The sequence below is a fragment of the Corythoichthys intestinalis genome, chromosome 2 (assembly GCF_030265065.1).
Source record: "Corythoichthys intestinalis isolate RoL2023-P3 chromosome 2, ASM3026506v1, whole genome shotgun sequence".
NCBI lineage: Eukaryota > Metazoa > Chordata > Actinopteri > Syngnathiformes > Syngnathidae > Corythoichthys > Corythoichthys intestinalis.
The window spans coordinates 40,203,308-40,222,545 of record NC_080396.1 but is presented as its reverse complement, the minus strand read 5'-3'; the positions used below and the strand labels follow the sequence as shown (position 1 = coordinate 40,222,545).

Sequence of the window (19,238 nt, the reverse complement as noted above, 5' to 3'; positions counted from 1 at the left end):
AAGAATGTATTTCCAAATTAGAGTGGAAAATAAGTATTTGGTCACCTACAAACAAGCAAGATTTCTGGCTGTCAAAGAGGTCTAACTTCTTCTAACGAGGTCTAACGAGGCTCCACTCGTTACCTGTATTAATGGCACCTGTTTTAACTCATTATCGGTATGAAAGACACCTGTCCACAATCTCAGTCAGTCACACTCCAAACTCCACTATGGCCAAGACCAAAGAGCTGTCGAAGGACACCAGAGACAAAATTGTAGACCTGCACCAGGCTGGGAAAACTGAATCTTCAATAGGTAAAACGTTTGGTGTAAAGAAATCGACTCTGGGAGCAATTATTAGAAAATGGAAGACAAACAAGACCACTGATAATCTCCCTCGATCTGGGGCTCCATGCAAGATCTCACCCCGTGACGTCAAAATGATAACAAGAATGGTGAGCAAAAATCCCAGAACCACACAGGGGGACCTAGTGAATGACCTACAGAGAGCTAGGGCCAGAGTAACAAAGGCTACTATCAGTAACACAATGCGCCGTGAGGGACTCAAATCCTGCACTGCTAGACGTGTCCCCCTGCTAAAGAAAGTACACGTCCAGGCCCGTCTGCAATTCGCTAGAGAGCATTTGGATGATCCAGAAGAGGACTGGGAGAATGTGTTATGGTCAGATGAAACCAAAATAGAACTTTTTGGTAGAAACACAGGTTCTCGTGTTTGGAGGAGAAAGAATACTGAATTGCATCCGAAGAACACCAGACCCACTGTGAAGCATGGGGGTGGAAACATCATGCTTTGGGGCTGTTTTTCTGCAAAGGGACCAGGACGACTGATCTGTGTAAAGGAAAGAATGAATGGGGCCATGTATTGAGAGATTATGAGAGAAAAACTCCTTCCATCAGCAAGGGCATTGAAGATGAGACGTGGATGGGTCTTTCAGAATGACAATGATCCCAAACACACAGCCAGGGCAACAAAGGAATGGCTTCGTAAGAAACACTTCAAGGTTCTGGAGTGGCCTAGCCAGTCTCCAGATCTCAACCCCATTGAAAATCTGTGGAGGGAGTTGAAAGTCCGTGTTGCCCAACGACAGAACATCTCTGCTCTAGAGGAGATCTGCATGGAGGAATGGGCCAAAATACCAGCAACAGTGTGTGAAAAGCTTGTGAAGAGTTACAGAAAACGTTTGGCCCCCGTTACTTCCAACAAAGGGTACATAACAAAGTATTGAGATGAACTTCTGGTATTGACCAAATACTTATTTTCCACCATGATTTGCAGATACGTTCTTTAAAAAGCAAACAATGTGATTTTCTGTTTTTTTCCCCACATTCTGTCTCTCATGATTGAGGTTTAACCATGTTGACAATTACAGGCATCTCTAATATTTTCAAGTGGGAGAACTTGCACAATTAGTGGTTGACTAAATACTTATTTGCCACACTATATATATTGTTTTCAAAATCAATAATCATTTCTTAACCACTGAAGAGAAATTTGTTACTGTTTTCTACACACACAGATTGACAAATCATTGTATGTCACACTGTATTTGTTTCTTTGTACATCCTCGAAATAAAAAGCTTCATTCATTCATTCATTCATTCCACTTATAAACCATGTCACACAAATGTGTTCATGTTCATACCAAGATTTTCCCTTAAGAGCCATGTCAAAACAGAGTCCCTGTATGGGATGAAGTCAGACTTCTTCTTTTTCTTGCTCTGAAATTAAAATTAGTATACAGTATTTATAGAGAAGACAAATTTAACAGTGTGACGTGACAAAGTTAGTAATGGGAGTCTATATAACATGTTCCATCATGATAACAAAATAAGGCCACATCCAGGCAGAGGCCTGATCTAAAGTCTTTTGCTGACATTGTAAGACAATTACAATCCAGTTCATGGAGACTGAAAGAGCTGCGCTTAACTAAATAGGTTAAAAATTGGAGAAGAGCAAAATGTCAAAACGACATATGGCAAAAAGCAGGCAATTGGCAAATGGGGTGAATCAAAGGCTAATGGTTGAGCTGCCAAAGGGTTTACCTTGCTGGTACAGTTATCCTGTGTAAGCAGGTATTACAAGAACAGGAGAAAAGACAAGGGCAGACATTACCGCATGCCAGGCAAGAAAGACAATTCTTTTACAACAAAGGGTAATTTTGTCTTTGAAACACAAAGGGAAAAGAAGAGCAAAATCTAATCAGGCAAAACACTTACCACTTCAGCTAGAGCAGAGATGACCTTTCCTAATGTGGTCAGGGACTTATTAATGTTTGCACCCTCCTACAACCAAATAAGAATTTTAAAAGTAGAAACAAAGTTAAGCTATTCACGCTGTTGTAAAAAAAAATTGTCTTACCTTCAGCCTAGTGCCTTTAGCGCCAGTGGAATCTGCTCGTTCACTTCCTGCCAAGTCCACAAGACTAATTTTGCTGACCTGAAAATGGAGCAGAAGTCAACTGAATAACAATTCAACAGAAGAAGGTGCAGCACAGAACACAGTACCTTGGGATATGATATTAAACAAAGGCGTAGGTTTGCATAGGGACAGTAGGGACATAACACTTCCAACTTTTCAGGATGCTCAAACTGTCACCACCAACTTTTAAACATTCTTATTTTCATTATATACAGTATTGACTTCAGTTATCTAAGTGATTTTGATTGTCTTCCCATATATTGTAAGGACATAATTGATACTACCATTATTAAGTGAAATATTTTCATTATGTTCACTTACATTTATCCCTTTTCACATGCTGAATGTCCATTTTTTCCTCCTAAAATGCACGTTTGATTGGCTAATGACTCGATCCCCAACACACAGACCCACACTCACACCCATATTGCCCCACTGACAGCCTGACAGGAATACAACATGATCCGCCTCCTTCGCCCCCTTCAAAGAGGAGAGATATTAGAAGTTTTTTATTCAAGAAGCAGCAGCAGCCACTGCAAGTACTGCAACATTTACACCTTTTCACTTGCTGAATGTGCCGGTCCATTTTTTCCCCTCAAACAGACGTTTAATTGGCTGATGACCTGCATATAAAAAAAATGTATTCATTTATTTTCTACATTATAAAATGAAAAATATTTTTATTTGCAGCCTATACAGACATTTTTCAGATAACCATACATGATCATCATCGAGGAAAAAAGCTTTCATTCTTTTGTTGAGTTTGGCTGTACTTGTGGACAAAAGCAGCAGTGTTTTACCTGAAGGAAGGCTCTTTTTTTTATTTACAGTGCCTTGCAAAAGTATTCGGCCCCCTTGAATCTTGCAACCTTTCGCCACATTTCAGGCTTCAAACAAAGATATGAAATGTAATTTTTTTGTCAAGAATCAACAACAAGTGGGACACAATCGTGAAGTGGAACAACATTTATTGGATAATTTAAACTTTTTTAACAAATAAAAAACTGAAAAGTGGGACGTGCAATATTAATCGGCCCCTTTACTTTCAGTGCAGCAAACTCACTCCAGAAGTTCAGTGAGGATCTCTGAATGATCCAATGTTGTCCTAAATGACCGACGATGATAAATAGAATCCACTTGTGTGTAATCAAGTCTCCGTATAAATGCACCTGCTCTGTGATAGTCTCAGGGTTCTGTTTAAAGTGCAGAGAGCATTATGAAAACCAAGGAACACACCAGGCAGGTCCGAGATACTGTTGTGGAGAAGTTTAAAGCCGGTTTTGGATACAAAAAGATTTCCCAAGCTTTAAACATCTCAAGGAGCACTGTGCAAGCCATCATATTGAAATGGAAGGAGCATCAGAACACTGCAAATCTACCACGACCCGGCCGTCCTTCCAAACTTTCTTCTCAAACATGGAGAAAACTGATCAGAGATGCAGCCAAGAGGCCCATGATCATTCTGGATGAACTGCAGAGATCTACAGCTGAGGTGGGAGAGTCTGTCCATAGGACAACAATCAGTCATACACTGCACAAATCTGGCCTTTATGGAAGAGTGGCAAGAAGAAAGCCGTTTCTCAAAGATATCCATAAAAAGTCTCGTTTAAAGTTTGCCACAAGCCACCTGGGAGACACACCAAACATGTGGAAGAAGGTGCTCTGGTCAGATGAAACCAAAATTGAACTTTTTGGCCACAATGCAAAACGATATGTTTGGCGTAAAAGCAACACAGCTCATCACCCTGAACACACCATCCCCACTGTCAAACATGGTGGTGGCAGCATCATGGTTTGGGCCTGCTTTTCTTCAGCAGGGACAGGGAAGATGGTTAAAATTGACGGGAAGATGGATGCAGCCAAATACAGCAACATTCTGGAAGAAAACCTGTTGGTATCTGCACAAGACCTGAGACTGGGACGGAGATTTATCTTCCAACAGGACAATGATCCAAAACATAAAGCCAAATCTACAATGGAATGGTTCAAAAATAAACGTATCCAGGTGTTAGAATGGCCAAGTCAAAGTCCAGACCTGAATCCAATCGAGAATCTCTGGAAAGAGCTGAAGACTGCTGTTCACAAACACTCTCCATCCAACCTCACTGAGCTCGAGCTGTTTTGCAAGGAAGAATGGGCAAGAATGTCAGTCTCTCGATGTGCAAAACTGATAGAAACATACCCCAAGCGACTTGCAGCTGTAATTGGAGCAAAAGGTGGCGCTACAAAGTATTAACGCAAGGGGGCCGAATAATATTGCACGCCCCACTTTTCAGTTTTTTATTTGTTAAAAAAGTTTAAATTATCCAATAAATTTTGTTCCACTTCACGATTGTGTCCCACTTGTTGTTGATTCTTGACAAAAAATTAAAATTTTATATCTTTATGTTTGATGCCTGAAATGTGGTGAAAGGTTGCAAGGTTCAAGGGGGCCGAATACTTTTGCAAGGCACTGTATTTTTGTTGTCCCATGACTAAGTTTTTTTTTTAGTTATATTTGATTTATTTATTTAGACAGAATATGTTGAGTGGTCTTAATACAAATGTTTATTTTTTTGCATCCTGGATAGTTAAGAGATCTAGGGCTGCAGCTATCGATCATTTTAGTAGTCGATTAGTCGATGAACCATTAGTTTGAATAATCGAGTACTCGGATAAGGAACATGAAAAATTAAATTACCTGAGCTGAGCCTCAAACGGTTAAAAAAAAAACAAATGAGGGAGGATCTATGTACAACAAAAGAACAATTGGCTAACTTAGATGGCAAAAGTCCGCTAGTTCAAATGCTATAAAACGCTAACTTTTTAACAATGATCTTAACAAATGATTCAGACACATATACCCACAAAAACAGGCTAAATATACCTATAAACTAAATTACAAATGCAATACAAATGCAAAAAAACATTAGCTCAAACAAAAACATAGCTTATGTTGGTCTTCACAGGGAGCACCTGGATTCAGCCATGTGAAATGAGGCAGACTAGAGGGCAGTGTATCCACTCAAATCAATAAAACTAAATGCAAACACTTTGCAAATTTTTCCATTACAATGCCACTTTAATTAAACGAATACTCGAAGCAGCAAAATTTAATTCGAATCTTTTTTTCTAATCGAATACTCGAGTTAATTGATTAGTCGTTGCAGCACTAAAGGGATCATAAACAAGTTAGTATTTATTGTGTGTGTTGATATAATTTAAGTTATGCTGAAATTGCAAATTAATTTTAATTTGTTAATAAAATCAAGACATTCATTCTGGAAGTTTTCAAAATGTTTCTTTATGAGTTTTTGAAAACAAATGTTTTATTCGAACAGTGCTTCACCTGAACCACTACATCTGAAAGTTGGTATAAATCAATACAGATTTATTTTGTGTTGATCGTTTAGCCTATAAATTAATTAGGTTCATATTCGTGAGAGACATAGCCCTGACTCCCGTTCACCCAATCTGTTTGGTCTTATTAATGTCCCATACTCAGTAAAAATTGTACATGCAGGCATAGACTTCAAAAATCTATATTATGATGTCTATGATGCAGGTTATGCTGTTTTATCGACCATACCAATGTTGAGACCAAACCTACGCCCTTGAGTAATAACAAGATATTTTGACAACAATAACATAAGTATGACAATAAAATAAATATATTGGGGCATTGTCATTGTCTTTAATGCAATGCTTAAACACAATGTTAACATACCGGAAGAAGGAAAACATTGGGAGAAACAGTGGTGGGATAAACAAATACCTTAAATAAGTGCATACTAAAATATATTTGAAAGAGGATGCATCTAGGACCAGGTAACACTGAAGTCGTGAAAAACTTGCAAATAAAAACAACAGTTAGCAAAACAAACTATTTCGCTTGGTTATTACTGTGACAAGTCAAGATGCGGGTCGGAAGTATCGTGGTTCAGCAAAACACTCAGTTCTGGGCCAAATCCACTGAATACTAAAACAATGGTGAGAAGGGTCTCACAGTCATTCGGGTTGCCTACCTTTTCAGTGGAAAGATCTGTCTCACTGTCATGTTTTTTCTGTGTGAAAACAATGGTAAACACTGCGTGCGACCTGCTGCTGGTCTCATTCATATTGGTGGCAGCCACAGTTCTGTAGGTAAAGAGATATAGTCATATTTAGATTAGTCCAAACACTGTAAAGCTTCTTCTGAACATTCATTTTGGGCTTTGAAATAATTTTACACACAACATAGGCATCACTGGGCATTACACCTATTAGAGTGACTTAAATATTAGGGATTATTCATCCCGGGGGAGGAGGATAATACCATGAAGACATCAAACACACATTGTACACTCAGAGGGCTTATTTCTAGAACATGTGGTGTAAAACCCATATCTCCCTCTTGTGACTGTTCCTTTTGAGAAAGATTAGGGCAAGGTACAGCCTCCAATGCAGAAAATCACAGTGAAAAAAATATGCGATGACACTAATATGCGAAGTGACAACATGACTCATTTAATGAAATAGATAACATCAAACACAGGGGAAACAAGTGTCATGCGAATAATTGTTTTCAATTGGCTGGGAGTTTGTTTTCAATTGTGTTGTATTGTTATCTAAACAATACTGGTGAAGAAGGTGAAGAAAGACTAATGAATCACTAATTTCTACATTAAATTTCATCCAAAATGGTACAATTTTGTCAATTGTCTTAAGGGATCACAGTTATCCCAGAAAGTGTCTCACCTGGCCTTATTGCCTGCATCCATTAGGTCAGCAATATCTGTGTAAGACGTAACGGCAAGCTTGGATAGGTCCTCAACATAGGGGCCTAAAAGTGGATGTTCCCTCACTCGGAGATTCCCTTTGTTTTTGGGATTGAGTAGATCTCGCACCCGCTCACAGTAGATCTCCATGTAGCTGACCTAGACATAAAGGCATACAGTGAGACCCTTGTCCCAACATGAAAATTATGATCATGTTGAGGGGGGAACATTCAAAGTCAAATACTCCAAAATGGATGGCAAGATATGCCAAAAAGGCCACTAAACCGTTGGGTCATATGTCAGCAAGTTTCTAATGTCATAAGATTATTTGATGTGTCGATTCTTTATAACAAAAAGAATGTCATGGAAACAGTTACCTACAAAGCAGTGTCAAGCAGTGTCTTAACTTCACAAAGTACCGTACATCATCACTAATTATAATTATTAATGGTCCCCATTCTATTTTTTGTTTTTATTTAACTATGTCTTTTTTCAAGCTATTCTATTGCTTTTCGCCAAGCAGTTGAGTTGACATTGACGGATTTTCTTAAATGGGGATGTGAAAATGCTATTCTCGATGGACTGCTTAATTTTCCAATTTAAATATAGGACAATAGGATTTATTCAATATTGCTTGTACATATTATTTCACCCAACCTTTCATGAAGATATACAGTGATACCTCGGTAATTCACAGCGCAACATTCACGCCCTCAGTGCATCACCTATTTTATAAAAAATATATTATTATATGAAAGACTTCCATTTTATTAATTTTATGTGTTATATTATTGATATTTTATTCACGTGTTTCAAACTATTCTTGAATGTTCTAGTGAAAAAATATGCATTTGTATGTCCCAAAAAATGTATGTTAAAATGGGGAGGCGGAGACACTACTTCGCGGTTTTTCACTTTATGCAGTCGGTTCTGGTCCCCATTAACAGCAATAATTGAGGGATCACTGTATTTAACAAAAATGTGCATGATGTACGAGAAACTCCATCAGGATTAAATAAATATAAATATTTGGACATTCATATTTCCAAAAACACTTTTTGAGACCACTGCTGGAAAAAGTTAACATTGTAAAACCAATGACAAAGTAAGATGATCGATGGAAAGGCAGCCTGAAATTCACCTCTACAGAATAGGAGAGCTCCTCTTTGTTGTTATCTTCATTGATTTTCTCAAATAGGTCTTCACAAAGCTGAAAGGGAGATAAAGACAGTTTTTAGTATTGATATGATCAAAAAATATTAAATGTTAATAATGTTTACAGAACATACCATTCATAAGCATGAACCCTTAATAGAGCACTCATTTAAGCTCATTGGCTGCCATTGACAAAGCTAGATGTCCAATCCATTTTGACTGGATGTCCAACGCCATCAGTGGCATTGAATTTAAATGAATTGGACGTCTATCCGTGTGAATGGCAGGCAATGAGTTAAATATTATAAAATAAATTAAAACTTTTAAAAATGTGTGTGTGTATATATATATATATATATGTGTATATATATATTAGGGCTGTCAAACGATTAAAATTTTTAATCGAGTGAATTACAGCTTAAAAATTAATTAATCATAATTAATCGCAATTAATCGCAATTCAAACCATCTATAAAATATGCCATATTTTTCTGTAAATTATATATATATATATTCTGAAAAATAAATTGTTGGAATGGAAAGATAAGACACAAGATGGATATATACATTCAACATACGGTACATAAGGACTGTAGTGGGCATTTCACTCTACTGTCATTTAAATCTGTCTATGCTGTCCTCACTTCAAAGCGTCTACTTTTTCCAAAGCTAGACAGCTAGTGAATGACGCCTTAATAATCAGACTTCTTCCTTTTTCATCTGATTTATTAATAAAATGGCCTCAAACCATTGTCCTCTTTAGACCGTCGTAAAACTACAACAAAAAGTACACAAGCATTGCATTAGCAACAATGTTAGCTTAGCACGCTATGCAGGTTCACTAAACATAAACAAAAAGCGTCTCATACAAAAAATATAACATTTCGCTTACTAACATAATATGTACATTCTTTACAACAACCATACTTACGGACAAATCTTGTCCAAGGATCATATAAGCACATTACAACGTAGGAGTCAGCCCGAGACGTCGTGCAGCCATATTGAACTGGCAAGAAAACAATAAACCATGTCGCAAAGCGACCACAAGAGTTCGCTGTTGGGCAGCACAAAAAGCCTTGCTGTAAAACTTACCAAAAGGCAGAATACTGTCTGAGCGGGACATGTGCGTTAATTGCGTCAAATATTTTAACGTGATTAATTTAAAAAATTAATTACCGCCCGTTAACGCGATAATTTTGACAGCCCTAATATATATAGATATATATATGTATATATATACATATATACATATATATATATATATATATATATAAACCAGAGTTTATTTCTGTATTTACTTATTTTAATTAGGGATGTCCCGATCACATATTTTTGCACTCGAGTCTGAGTCGCCTGATTTTGAGAATCTGTCGATACAGTCCCGACCTGATACCTGAAAAAAGTCTTTATTCTTAAACAACAATAACGTAGAAAAATGCTTGTCTTTATTAAGTGCTTTATTGAGTGAATCCGCTCAAATCCGCTCACGATACTGAGAACAGCCACTCACTTACACACACACACAATGAGTTGCCATTGCACACTACCGCGAGTGTTTTACAAGCTAAATGATGACTGATGCATTCGGCGCCTTTGAAGGTTGCGCTTTCAAGCTACTCTGGCAAGATCGAAGCTTCAACGCCTGTCAATCATCGTTAACTTTAACAAGCAAACTCCAGTGCACTGCTGACTAAGAAAAGCAGCATGAGGGAGACAGAGAGGCTGTGCGAGCATGAAGCAGGAAAACAATTTTTTTTTTTTCAATTAGAAACTTGATCCTTTTCACTCGATTCCGATCCTCTGAAAAATGGCGCAATCAGCCCAAGTTCCGATCACGTGATCAGATCGGGACATCCCTAATTTTGATTAATTTGTTTTTTTATTAAAATTTTAATGAATGCTCAGGTTTCAGTGCCACTGACAGTGCTGAGGTTGGCCATTAGTATGCAAAATGTTAATAGTGTGGCCTGCATGACCCGAAATGTGGTGTCCAAGCATGTGGACGCAAAGGCCTTTATGTGTTAACCAAAAATAGTCGCTCACCATCTAAAGTTAAATACATTGATCAACTGATTTTTTTTCGAGTCTGTAGTCCCACTGTTAGAAAATAGAAGGGATGTCCCCGATCCGATCACGTAATCAGAAATCGGACAGATCGGGCCATTTTTCAGAGCATTGGAAACAGGTGAAAAGGATCCGGTTTCTAATAAAAAAAAAAAAAAAAATTATATGATTTTTTTTTTTTTTTAGGGCTAAGTAGCAAAATAATCTAGAAATACAATGGCATTGCCAAAAGAAACAAAAATACTTATGTTTCATACTCCATAACATTCCCGGAAAAAGCATAAGAGGAAGTAATGTAAACAGTACGGTACTGTAACATGTTTTTAACTTTTGTGGACTCGGACTCGTGTGCAAAAACATGCGATTAGGACATCCCTAGAAAACAACACTGAGACGAACCATGGGAATAATTCCTTCCTGGCCCTCCTCCTGTTTGCCCATCATGGTGTAGGATTTGCCAGCTCCAGTCTGGCCGTATGCAAAAATGCACACATTGTACCCCTCAAAGGCATGCTGCAGCATTTCCTTGCCAATATCATTGTACACTTGGTTCTGTGCGGCAAAGCAGGGGTCTTCCGGCTGCAGAGGGACAAAGAACATAATGCAGAGAATGTTAAACTTACAATAAAAGCAAATGAAGATTTGTTTCCTTTATCATTCATGACAAAAAAAAAAAAAAAAGAGTTAGACTCACTGTCGTATGTGACCAGTAGGAGTAATCAAAACTGAAGGTCTTTGCTGGTTCTTTTGGGGCTTTAGGGTTGAGAATAGCTGAGGAAGGGAAACATAATTACCATTTATGATGACTTTCAATCGTTTACTCTGCCAATAATACATAATCAGCTCATAAGATGAACCCTAATGTTTTAAAAGCTTGAAAAACATTATTGCTAATACAAGTATGTATGTCTTTTGACCATGTATTTCCTAATCTTTCTGAGCATTTTCAACTTCAATCAATTTAGTAGTTCTCAGCCCTGCCTGTTTATCACAAGTGAAGTATGAGGCACAGAAATTACAGGACATACTTTTTCAGAAGCACACCTGCTGTTTCAACTTTTACCGCCGCAAAAAAAATGTTTATTTAAACCACTCCGGTAGCTTAGCTGGTTTCCCTCTACTAAACCATGTGGCATATACACCACCTGCTGCCACCTGATGACACGCTTCACTTATGCACGGCTGAAGTGTTCCCTATGGCCACACAGACATTTCTTAATGAACAAGAATCTGCAACTATGCCTGGCATTTCATCCCTCTCAACCATGTTTGCTGGTACCCGCAGGCAAGCTCTTAAAGCTTTCTGCACACTGAACACCAGATGAAAAACAAAGACAGCACATTGAAATATTGACTTTACTAGAGGTTATTTGCAGATATTGATACCTCTACCTCTATCACTCCACTTGTCTACTAAACAGACATTTCTTTCCCGTGCATGTCATCTGCTAAGGCTAAGTAAACATTGAGGGACAGTGGAGGCGGTAGATGTGCAAATAAGGGAGTGGGAATAAGGTTTAAGAGACTACATGTAATGGACCTAGCAACAATGCAATCAGCAACTGTCCCAAACCAAAATATATAACAGTATGCTAAATAAATATCAGTGTATATGAAGATTATTTATATGTTTAAGCTTACATTGCAAATATCTTAATTTAATACAACTTCTGAACATCTCCAACAGACAAATTAAAGCTTCAACTCTCGCCTCGACTTAAGGATGCTTTAGTGGCTTTCACAGCCGAGAGAGGGCTCAGAGGATTCAGCACACTTATCAATAATGCAGAAGATGAGGAGAGGGTAGGATTGGGTATCGCTCTCTGTCGGTCACATGCTGACAGAAAAGCACAACGTGTCCTCAGAAACAGGAACACTGACAGCCTCGTGCCAAATATGACAATTGCAGTCGAAGTCATCACATTCCAAATTGAAAAGGCTAAGCCTCAGAACAGGTAGAAGATCTGCATTTTGGAGATCTGTTATGAAACATGAACGTAATTGTTAAGAATTTGCCGAGTGTGGATGGAGGGCATGCAACCAGCAGTCTTACGGATGTTTATAAGAAAAACAACATGACGTTAGCTATGTGATGAGCCACAACCAGACACATATTCCGAATATTTTCCAAAGAATTTCATAAAACAAAATGTTCTAATACCTTGCCCCCATTTTTTATAACACATTTCATATTAGAAAACATACCTAAAAATTCATAAAACTTCAACACAAATTTGCAATGGCAAAATAATTAGCATTTAAAAAAAAAAAAAATTAACAGTACAACTATTTTTAAGGAATTAAATGAAGGGCAAATAATTCAAGTGAATATAAAAGCCAATAATACTTAGTGTTAAAAAAAAAAAGGAAAAATAAAAAGTGTTACAAATCAAATTCAAGGAACCATGTTTACAAACCATTTAAACAGTATTAGTCAGTTTTCCCTACAAATAAAAGATTGTGGCGCAACACCACACCAAAATATAAGCCGCCACACCTAGCAAATGAGATGTTTATTTACAATTTGTATAATTAATTAACAATCCGTCTAAATGAAAATATATAGCTCATTATTTACTTCATTAGTACATCACATCGGTTCTCCTGTTGCAACCATGTGACCGACTATGTTGGTGCGGAGTTGGAAATCTGGAGAAAAATCCACATAAAAGTATTTCACATTAATGGATGTAATTCGGGTTGAAGCCTGTGAAAACGACCCTAATATTAACATTGACATAGCGTTTAAATTCTTTATGAAGTGTGTTTGACCTGAATCATCGCGTCCTAGCAAAGCATTTGTTCGTCGCTGATGTCACTGGTTGTAGTTTCAGATGAGTATTTTGAAGTATTTAGAAAAGATTTAAGTAGCCAACGGACAAGGGTCCGTTAACAGAAGGACTAATATTGCTGTGGTAATGTAGTACGTATTAGGGCTAGTAGATAAGGAAAAACAAAATCGCCACGAGATGTTAGTCGTACTATTGCTACGAGAAAATAAGTTTTATTACACAGGGGTAATGTACTGTAGCTGTAATCAGCTAAGCATTTTAGATATATGTACCGTAGCCGACAGCTACGACCAACCATTAGTATAAATCCTTCTGTTGATTATAATTTGATGTAGATGAGACAAAATATTAAGGATTTCCTTATTTGTTAAACCGATTCTAAAACACAAGATGCTTTCAATAGTGTTAATTTTAACAGAGGTGGCAATGTGCTACGTAAAGTACGTAGCTGCTTATTCAGCCACAGTAGCCCTACATAAAAATAAGATTTTTATTCTCGTACTATTAATTCAACATTCATTCTGGTAGTACTAGTTCGACTGTTTTTGCTCGTATTACTACGCGAACAGCTCAGAAAATAAATAGATCTTTGTTATTGTTCTCCTTGGAAAAAATAAATGTTAAAAAAAAATTCTCATTTGTTATGATATGAAGTAATTTCGCCGCATCACGACATGGTGGGGCTGTCGGACTCCGATGCAGCCCATCACCACCACAGCTTCAAAAAAATCCTAGGGGGAAACCCTATAAGTGCTGTAAAAGTAAAAGACCTCAGAGACGTTGAGAAGCCACCTTTCTCAGGCAAGCATAATATGCTTAGTATTCTTTAAGCAAGATTATCTGTAAAAGACGCTTTCAGACCATTCAAACAGTACGTCATTAACTGCTGGTGATTGTAATACTGTTTCCCCAATACAGGAAGAAAACGCTTTAACAATTGATTAAGGTATTTTTAGGACTATAAGTCGCCCCAGCCATAAATGCCCAATGAAGAGGAAAAAAAACATATATAAGTCGCACTGGACTATAAGTCGCATTTTTGGGGGAAATTTACTTGATAAAATCCAACACATAGAACAGATATGTCATCTTGAAAGGCAATTTAGAATAAAAATATAATAGAGAACAACATGCTGAATAAGTGTACAGTATGATAATGTTACATGTTGCATAAACAACGAAATGCGAACGTGGCCGGTATGTTAATGTAACATAGCTATCGAGAGTTATTCAGATAACTATAGCACAAAGAACACGCTAACAAGTTTACCAAACCACCAGTGTCACTCCAAAACACCAAAATAACACATGAAATATATAATAATGTCTTAATAATTTCGCACATAAGTCGCTTCAGAGTATAAGTCGCACCCCCAGCCAAACTATGATAAAAAACTGCGACTTATAGTCCAAAAATACGGTATTTGGAAAGGCCCGTCCATACTTGGTATCAATTGAAGGTAAAACAGCAGAGCAGGAGCTTCAAAAGTGGTTGCCGAAAGAGGATATAGTGGGACAGGTGGCTAAATAAAGATAAAATTTCACCTTTGACCTGCCTCCAAAGAGAAATAAGAGCCAGGGTGTTTAGAAATGTAACAGTGTTTTGGTTACCAGTGCCCTTCCCTGGAACGATTTACGCTGAAGAGAAAGACGACCACATTGATGTAGACTAGCCCTGATGAGCCAGTTGAATGAGCCAACCACCTTGTCGTTCTGATAATAAAACATGAGGATTTATATCGTGGTTACCTTATGTCTTAGTGTTTTTCAGTAGTACAGTAGAAGACCTTCAAAACAGTAGTTAAATGTGCTTGTCACATGACGGTGAATCATGCTTGAAACATGCAGTGAACGCCAGCTACACTCAGAAATCAGTCTCACACGCTTTCCTGATAGTCTGGCAGGACCAAGTAACTTTAAAGGGCAACTGAAGAGCTTTTCAGATTTCGCTCTTAAGTGTTTTACTCAGTTGAATTGTATTAAATGCGTCATTCGCTCTCTCAAAAAGTCACATAAAAAAAAAAAATATAATAATTGACCGCGTCGTTTTTGAGTTATGGCCATAGCAACACCATAGCAACGAGGGACGCGCCGTCCTGCTGACCCCTACCTAATGACGTAACTTCCAGGAAGCCTCGCCACCACTCTGAACGCGGAAATATAGCACCACGCTATCCTCGCCATATATTGCAAACATTTTCTGGGTTTTACTCGCGGGATTCGTCATGCCATCTCGATGTGTAGCGATGAATTACTCACAGGAAGATTCGAGCCTCTAGGAGTGGTCCCAAAACAACTTCTCCTGCAAAGGTTTGGACTAGGCCTGAACGATATTGGGAAAAACTATTGCTGCGATTTTTTGGGGGGTTTGCGATATATTGCGATATTATATTGCGATATTTAAAAAAATTCATATATATTTTTTTCAAGATATTTTCACAAGATGACTTAAATAGCTGTTTGGAAAGACTTTAGATCACCACAGTGTACAGTCATCCCTTGTTTTTCGCGGTTAATGGGGACCAGAACCCGCCGCGATAAGTGAAAAACCGCGAAGTAGCCCACCCCCCCATTTAAATTTTTTTTTTTTGTTTGTGTTTTTTGTGCCCAATGTATTTATTCAGATTTAGCATTGGAAAGAGATACATACAGGTTGACCCAAAAAAAAGTTTACACTCAGTTGACTGCTTGTTTAAAAGCCATTGAAACATATCTAAATAGGTTGTCATGCTTAAGTGATTCATTAAGGTCACTCAATGGAGCTGGTAATCTCTCGTCTCTACAATTCCTGTGCTTCTGCTGAAAATGAAGGAAACTTTAGCTGTACCTGAATTGCTGCGTGCCGGTCTGACACCTACTGAGATTGGAGCAAATCTGAGAATATCCAGATGTGCAGTCTACAAAGTTAAAAAGAAGCTGAAAGATATTGGAACAGCCTCACGAAAACCTGGGTCTGGAAGTGCCGATCTGTGCGGACCAAAAAGTTGATTAACCAGGTGATATGTGGCCAGATCTCAATCCCCTGGATTATAGCATATGGGCAACTGTGGAGGACAGTGCCTGTAAGAAGCCACAAACTTCTGTGGCAGCCTTGGAGAGGTCCATTGTTAGATCTTGGGAAAAGATGACAGCATCCTACATAAAGAAGCGTTCCGCAGGCGCCTGGAGGCTGTTGTGACACTTAAGGGAGAACACATTGAAAAATAGAGTGTACTGTACATGTTCTTTACAATAATGTATAATTTGTGATTCAATTCTAATTCTAAGCTGAATAAACATGGCATTTAAGTTGTATTGACCTGTAAATGCTCCAAAAGGAAAAGGAATTGACCAAAAATCAACAGGAAATGATGTGAAATGCCCCAAAAATACACTCATTGCCTGAGACAGGCTGCCGCTGACGGCCATAGATGTCCAATCCGTTGGTCATTCAAAACCAAAGCATTCGCAGACAGTCTTTCCGCTTTTGGAGGCCATTTACAGCTGTTTTGTTTTTTGTTTTTTACAGCTTTTACAGATTTCTGTACATTTTAGGGCATTTACAGGTTACTTTCTGTGGATTTTGAGTCACTTCTTATTAATTTGGGGACATTCTTAAGTCCTGTTCAGTAACCCAAAATCAACAGGAAATGATCCTGATATGCCCTAAAATCAGCTGGATGTGACTGAAAATCAAAACCAAATCACCTGAAATTCCTCGAAATTAAACTGATTGGTTGACATTGACCGCCACAGACGTCCAATCCGTTTGAAGTGGGAGGCATGGCAGCGAATGAACGAATTTCCTCTAGTGATAAACACAGCAGAAGGATGACAATAGCTTGTTTGTCTGTTCATTAGTTGTATCATAGGATATCGTAGAATGATTTCCTGACCAATGTATCGATAATTGTTGTATCTCCTTATCGTGGGATCATTGTTATCGTGAGCCTTGTATTGCAAATCGTATCGTATTGTGAGCTTCCCAGAGGTTTCCACCCTTAGTTTACAGTATAGACAGTAGACATGTACAGTACAGTAGACAATAGCTTGTTTGTCTGTTCATTAGTTGTATCATAGGATATCGTAGAATGATTTCCTGACTAATGTATCGATAATTGTTGTATCTCCTTATCGTGGGATCATTGTTATCGTGAGCCTTGTATTGCAAATCGTATCGTATTGTGAGCTTCCCAGAGGTTTCCACCCTTAGTTTACAGTAGAGTAGTAGATTGTAATATGAATCTCTGAATCTGTATGGGCCTCTACTCACTAACAGCAAGCCATGCGTCAGAATGTTAATGAAACCTTCCCTGTTTTCCAATCATAGTGAATATTCCCAGTAGAGAAATCCTCCTGGACTTAAAATGGCAGACGCGTCTGGTGGGTAATAAACACCGTCATCACACGTCTTTCTAAACCATGGCAACAGGTACCTTACCAGTTTCTGGTTGCCATAACAACCTCAACTTGGAACACAAGAGTGAGGATGCGACACATTGTACTCAGTATTCTGTTTCTTCAACTATTTCCCCACGCATCTTTAGTTTACAGTGTGACTAAAGCTGGCTTAAGGATAATAATGTCGTCCCGGGCTCCTGGCATTAGATTTTATTGTTATGCAACTTACAAAAGGTAAATCATGTAATCAGAGATTCATTTATCACCCCAACCCACACACACAAACACACACACACAATGTTTATTTTCATCAGAGATTCACACATTTCATCATTCACTGCACACCTCCATTACAGAAATAGACTAGTGAAATATGGATTTGCTTCTAAATGCCAGTGATCTGGATTTTCAGGTTCTGATCAGTAGGACAAGATGGACAGGTTGTTAAGGCTCAATGAAAGCCTTCCATTTAATGATGAGGTTCTTACCAATTAACTGATCACCCAGCTGTTCGCATCAGGAAGATATTTTTCGCTGCTGTAATCAACTTAAGCCAATAAATTTGTTCAGAAGAGAGAAGATTGTCAACGATTCCCTAGTGAGAAGTACAAAAAAGGCAATTTGTCCTGTTCTACCAGGTATGACACAGTGGATTTTTAGCCTACCCTAAAAGAACAGACCATCAAGCAAGTACATGCAGTAGTATTTTGCATACACTGAATTCTCATAAACCAAAGCTTGTCTTCCTGCCACTGGAATGTTATAAACCCTCCCAGCAGCCTGTCTAAATATGAACTGCATGCTGATATAATTGGTCACCTTGGAAGAACATCGATGCAGCTTTCACGCAATGCTGCGGAATGTACTTTTACCATAAATCTTTATGATTGTTCGACTAGCAGCCAACAGCATTGTAATGTGATAACAGTGCATGCTCACTTTGATGCAACACAAGTTTCAGCCACCGGAGTTTTAAAAGATAAAGTACTTAGTAAATCACATCTCCACATGATTTAGATTTTTAACATTATAGTATTCTGGTTACACATACTGAAATATGTAGCTCAACAATGAAGGAAAATTTGTATTACAGAGTGTGTAACTAGCACTCAAATTTGTGTCATATTGCTGTTAGAGCTTGCCATAAAAAACAAAAAACAATACTGACTTCTTTAGGCCGCACCCCCTTCACTTATGGTGTAATGGAGATAAGCGAACCAAAAAATATAAAAAATGGGGCATATAGGGATGTTATTGTAAAGCCAAAAATATGCCTCTGCCAAAGTTTGACTCCCCTGTGATTACCTTAAAAGAAATTATCTCGAATGTTGCAAAAGACACTGAAGAAAGAAGAGGAAGAGGAAAAGATTTCTGCACTAAAAGAATAAGCTAGAGCAGTTGCAAACAGTATTATGTGTGTATTAATGACCTCTGTGTGCGGCTTAGTAGTGATCTGGGGAGTCGATGTCTCATCATAAGCAACCCACGTACTCCTGCCTAATCGAAGATATGCCTTGCACATACAGCCATCCAGACTAACATAGCTCTAACGCTACAGCTTAATATTACCTTCACTATGTCTAAGAGTTTACATGTTTATTATGTTGAAAAGAATGCTGTTGACATAAGCCCATAGTTTCAGCATGGTTCCAGTACACTCAAATAGGTGTTCACTCTAGTAGTATCTAA

The 19,238-nt window shown here is 38.0% G+C and overlaps 1 protein-coding gene across 29 annotated transcripts in view; it reads right to left on the bottom strand.

Moving 5' to 3' along the window:
• kif1b (kinesin family member 1B) overlaps nucleotides 1–19,238 on the bottom strand; it is an 85,064-nt gene that overhangs the window by 45,474 nt on the left and 20,352 nt on the right. For 22 of the 29 annotated variants that reach the window (XM_057829772.1, XM_057829752.1, XM_057829751.1 and 19 more), the window contains exons 3-11: nucleotides 11,072–11,148; nucleotides 10,777–10,956; nucleotides 8,297–8,365; nucleotides 7,136–7,314; nucleotides 6,424–6,535; nucleotides 2,360–2,437; nucleotides 2,218–2,283; nucleotides 2,044–2,061; nucleotides 1,644–1,719 (exon numbers count right to left, since the gene is read on the bottom strand). In XM_057829772.1, the coding sequence (XP_057685755.1) occupies nucleotides 1,644–1,719; nucleotides 2,044–2,061; nucleotides 2,218–2,283; nucleotides 2,360–2,437; nucleotides 6,424–6,535; nucleotides 7,136–7,314; nucleotides 8,297–8,365; nucleotides 10,777–10,956; nucleotides 11,072–11,148 (855 nt within the window). The remainder of the gene's footprint in view (nucleotides 1–1,643; nucleotides 1,720–2,043; nucleotides 2,062–2,217; nucleotides 2,284–2,359; nucleotides 2,438–6,423; nucleotides 6,536–7,135; nucleotides 7,315–8,296; nucleotides 8,366–10,776; nucleotides 10,957–11,071; nucleotides 11,149–19,238) is intronic. The other 7 variants (XM_057829773.1, XM_057829774.1, XM_057829753.1 and 4 more) reach the window with 1 other exon arrangement.